Source organism: Dendroctonus ponderosae, unplaced genomic scaffold (genome assembly GCF_020466585.1).
Source record: "Dendroctonus ponderosae isolate FM_Combo_2020 unplaced genomic scaffold, Dpon_F_20191213v2 Dpon_F_20191213_6, whole genome shotgun sequence".
NCBI classification, from domain to species: domain Eukaryota; kingdom Metazoa; phylum Arthropoda; class Insecta; order Coleoptera; family Curculionidae; genus Dendroctonus; species Dendroctonus ponderosae.
This window is the reverse complement of record NW_026018814.1, coordinates 4,441,951-4,445,214: the sequence shown is the minus strand read 5'-3', so window position 1 is coordinate 4,445,214 and position 3,264 is coordinate 4,441,951. Positions and strand designations below refer to the sequence as shown.

Sequence of the window (3,264 nt, the reverse complement as noted above, 5' to 3'; positions counted from 1 at the left end):
AATTAGTATATCGAGAAAAGGAATTTGGTGATTTTGTTCTTTTTCAATAGTGAATTTAATTGTTGGTACTTTATTATTCAGATAAGATAAAAATTCATCAATTTTTTGTTCGCCATGACTGTAAATGGAGAATACGTCATCAATATAACGCCACCAAATTATTGGTTTAAATTTGTAATTATTAATGAAAGTTGATTCAAAATTTTCCATAAATAAATTACTAAAGAATGGGGATAGTGGTGACCCCATAGCCATTCCAAAATTTTGTTGATAAAAATTGTCATTGTATTGAAAGTAAGTTGACTTTACACATATTGTTAAAAGTTCAATAATGGTGTTAATGCTTAGTTGTGTGCGTTCTTTTTTTTTCTTCATGATACTGTTATTTCGAAGTTTCTCTTGCCTTATTTGAGCCTCATAATTCGTTTTGGCATCATTGGATAGATAAGTAAAAATTCGATTCAGTCCTAACAATATGGGTGTATAAATTCTAGTAGTTTTCACCCTGAAAGCGAAATTTGAATATCAGACACTTAAGTGCAAGATTATGCCACAATTTTAGATTTTCCGTCCCGTTTTTGTTCATTTCTCGGAAGCAAAATGAGAAAAAACGCTCACTTTTACATCATTCCAGAGAGAACTAAATGGCCTTTTTATAAAGTGAACCACCGATAAGCAAATGTTGGCAGTTTTCTCAAAAAAGTCTTGATTTCAAAAAGTTTTTGATTTGCGTGTTTTTTTTGAGTTGCAAAATCGACTCAAACATGGCTCTGCTTTTTTCGAAGTTTCTCAAGAACCATTTGAGCCACATAATTGGTTTTGGCGTCGTTGGATAGAGAATTGTCGAGTTGTTAAGACCCGGAAAGCAAAATTTGACTATCCGAGCTTAAGCTTAACACTTAGCTGTAAGATTATGCCAACATTTCATGTTTTCCGTCCCATTTTTGCGCATTTCTCGGAAGCAAATTGAGCAAGAATAACTTTCATATAATTCCAGAGAGAACAAAATGACCTTTTTAGAAAGTGAACCATTGATAAGGCCAGTTTTCTAAGAAAGTCTTGATTTCAACAAGTTTCATGAAGTAGAATTTCAGTCTTTTGTTGCCTACGAAATTAGAAAAATTATCTTTAGTCGACATAAACCCAGCACAAGGGGGGGTCATGAGCCCCATGACCCCCCCATAATCCCGTGTTGGATATTCAGTAGGTATAAAGTCGGAAGCCGTAAAGCTTCTCAAAAGTCTTAAACTGGTTCGACGGAGCATTTGAAAGAGGAGCAAACACATTTCCATTTAATTTTATTTTAAATAACACCATATGAATTATTAAAACAGTTCTTCCTCACTTTTTTCAGTTTATACGGTTTTGATTTCAGGAACTTGAAGCTAACAATATCGAGCCGTTGGTTACGTTGTACCATTGGGACTTGCCCCAGCACTTAAGCGAGTTGGGCGGTTGGCTCAATCCTCAAATTGCTGATTATTTTGGAGAATACGCGCGACTGGCATTCAGCCTGTTTGGTGAACATGTGAAACGTTGGACAACCGGTAAGTGTTTCAACAACAAAAGAACTTTCAAGTGAGATACTCAAATCAGCACAACCCCTTTGGCGAACATATATTTGGGGCAGCGTGGTCAGAAGCAAAAGTTCAATTATTTTTGGATTCTTACAAACTATTTCAATTTTCAATTAAGTCACTCAATATATTGATTTAGCTAAATCAGACAAAACAAAAATGCGACTTCAATTTTACATTTCATTTTTCAAATACTGTTTGCTATTTGGTTTCTCCTTTGAGGGCTAACAACCCCCGAAATTCTCCTGGAAAATTGGATCTTTTATACCTCAGATCACTGTTCTACTTACATTTGATCCCTGTAAACTATCAAGGGCTTTGCTTTGGATGTGTGAGCCGCCAAACCTTTATGGTAAAAAAATGGTTAAAGTTAAAAAATGCACCCATTTAAAAGCGCATTTAATTTATATTTTTCTGCCTCTTGAATATTTTTTGTTAAGCACAATGTCTTTGGAAAAAATGTGCAAAATGTGATCGATTGTATTATCAGATTTGGTACTCGCATGAGAAATAAAGACTAAAATTTCTCAATTTAATCAGTCGCCGGTTTGGTATTTTATTTGAGAAACAAGCTAAAGAAGATTTTTAAGAGCGACAAAAAATCGCGAGGCATAATTGATTTGCAAAATCATGCGATCAAATTATGTTGCTTTTATTCTTGGACACCTTCTATATGAAGAAAAATGGGTGGCATGTTTTAAGCCATTTCAATATGTGGCAGTGATTTCAAGTCTCAAAATTAATTGTGCGTAAAAATGATGCTGGAAAAGAATTTAGGCGCAGTTCAAAGGAAAGTAGAAAATGTTATCTTTAAGTTATAACGGGTTTTCGTTCTCAAATGACTATTTGAGCTTGATTCAGACGTATTCGATACAATAGAACATCGAATATTGTTCAATAACGGCCCAATTCATCTTACATTTAATCAAAATTATTGCAGTAAATGAGCCAAAATCTACATGCTTGTTGGGCTACGGAAACACTTACAATGCGCCTGGAATCAATTTGATTGCTGATGGTGTCTACCAGTGTGCTAAAATACAACTTCTAGCCCATGCCAAGGCCTGGCATATTTACGATGAAGAATTCAGACCAACCCAACAAGGTGAGAATCTATTAGACCACGATTTATTAGAGAATTTTCATGACTGGTAAATTTCAGGAAAAGTTAGTCTGGTGTTGGACACACCTTGGAATGAGCCAGCAAGCGACAGTGAGCTGGATCAAGAGGCAGCCGAAAGAGAAATGGAGTTTGGGGTGAGTCAATTAATAGAAATAGTGAGAAAATTAATACCATGTTTATTCCAAATCCATGTCAAAGTAAATTGAAAATGTTTATGTCTCTAAGAAAATGATGCTTAAAAATTTTCTTATACAGGGTGGATTTTTAGTGCGAGAGAGTTCATTATTTCCGTTGGTGTTAAACTTTCGAAAAATAGTTTCATGTAAAAGTGGTTGACGCACAAAGTGCGTCCATTTTAAAAATATCTTATATGATACAAAGTGACCCAGAAAAGCGAGGCAAGATCAATCTTACAAAATGTACCAACTTTTTGAAATTTTTAAATAAAATAAATTATAATTTTGAAAACGCCCAGATAGCACACAAATATTACAGTAATATTTTTTTGCAATATTTAATATAGGTTGAAGCGACAGATTCTTGAATATTATAACAATATTTCTT

At 34.2% G+C, this 3,264-nt stretch overlaps 1 protein-coding gene across 1 annotated transcript in view; it reads left to right on the top strand.

The window, feature by feature from the left end:
• Positions 1–1,375: 1,375 nt before the first annotated feature.
• LOC109540603 (myrosinase 1) overlaps positions 1,376–3,264 on the top strand; it is a gene marked incomplete at its 5' end in the record, with an annotated part of 5,281 nt that continues 3,392 nt past the window's right edge. Inside the window, 3 exon segments of the mRNA XM_019909032.2 lie at positions 1,376–1,547; positions 2,518–2,682; positions 2,740–2,834. Of these exon segments, the coding sequence (XP_019764591.1) occupies positions 1,376–1,547; positions 2,518–2,682; positions 2,740–2,834 (432 nt within the window).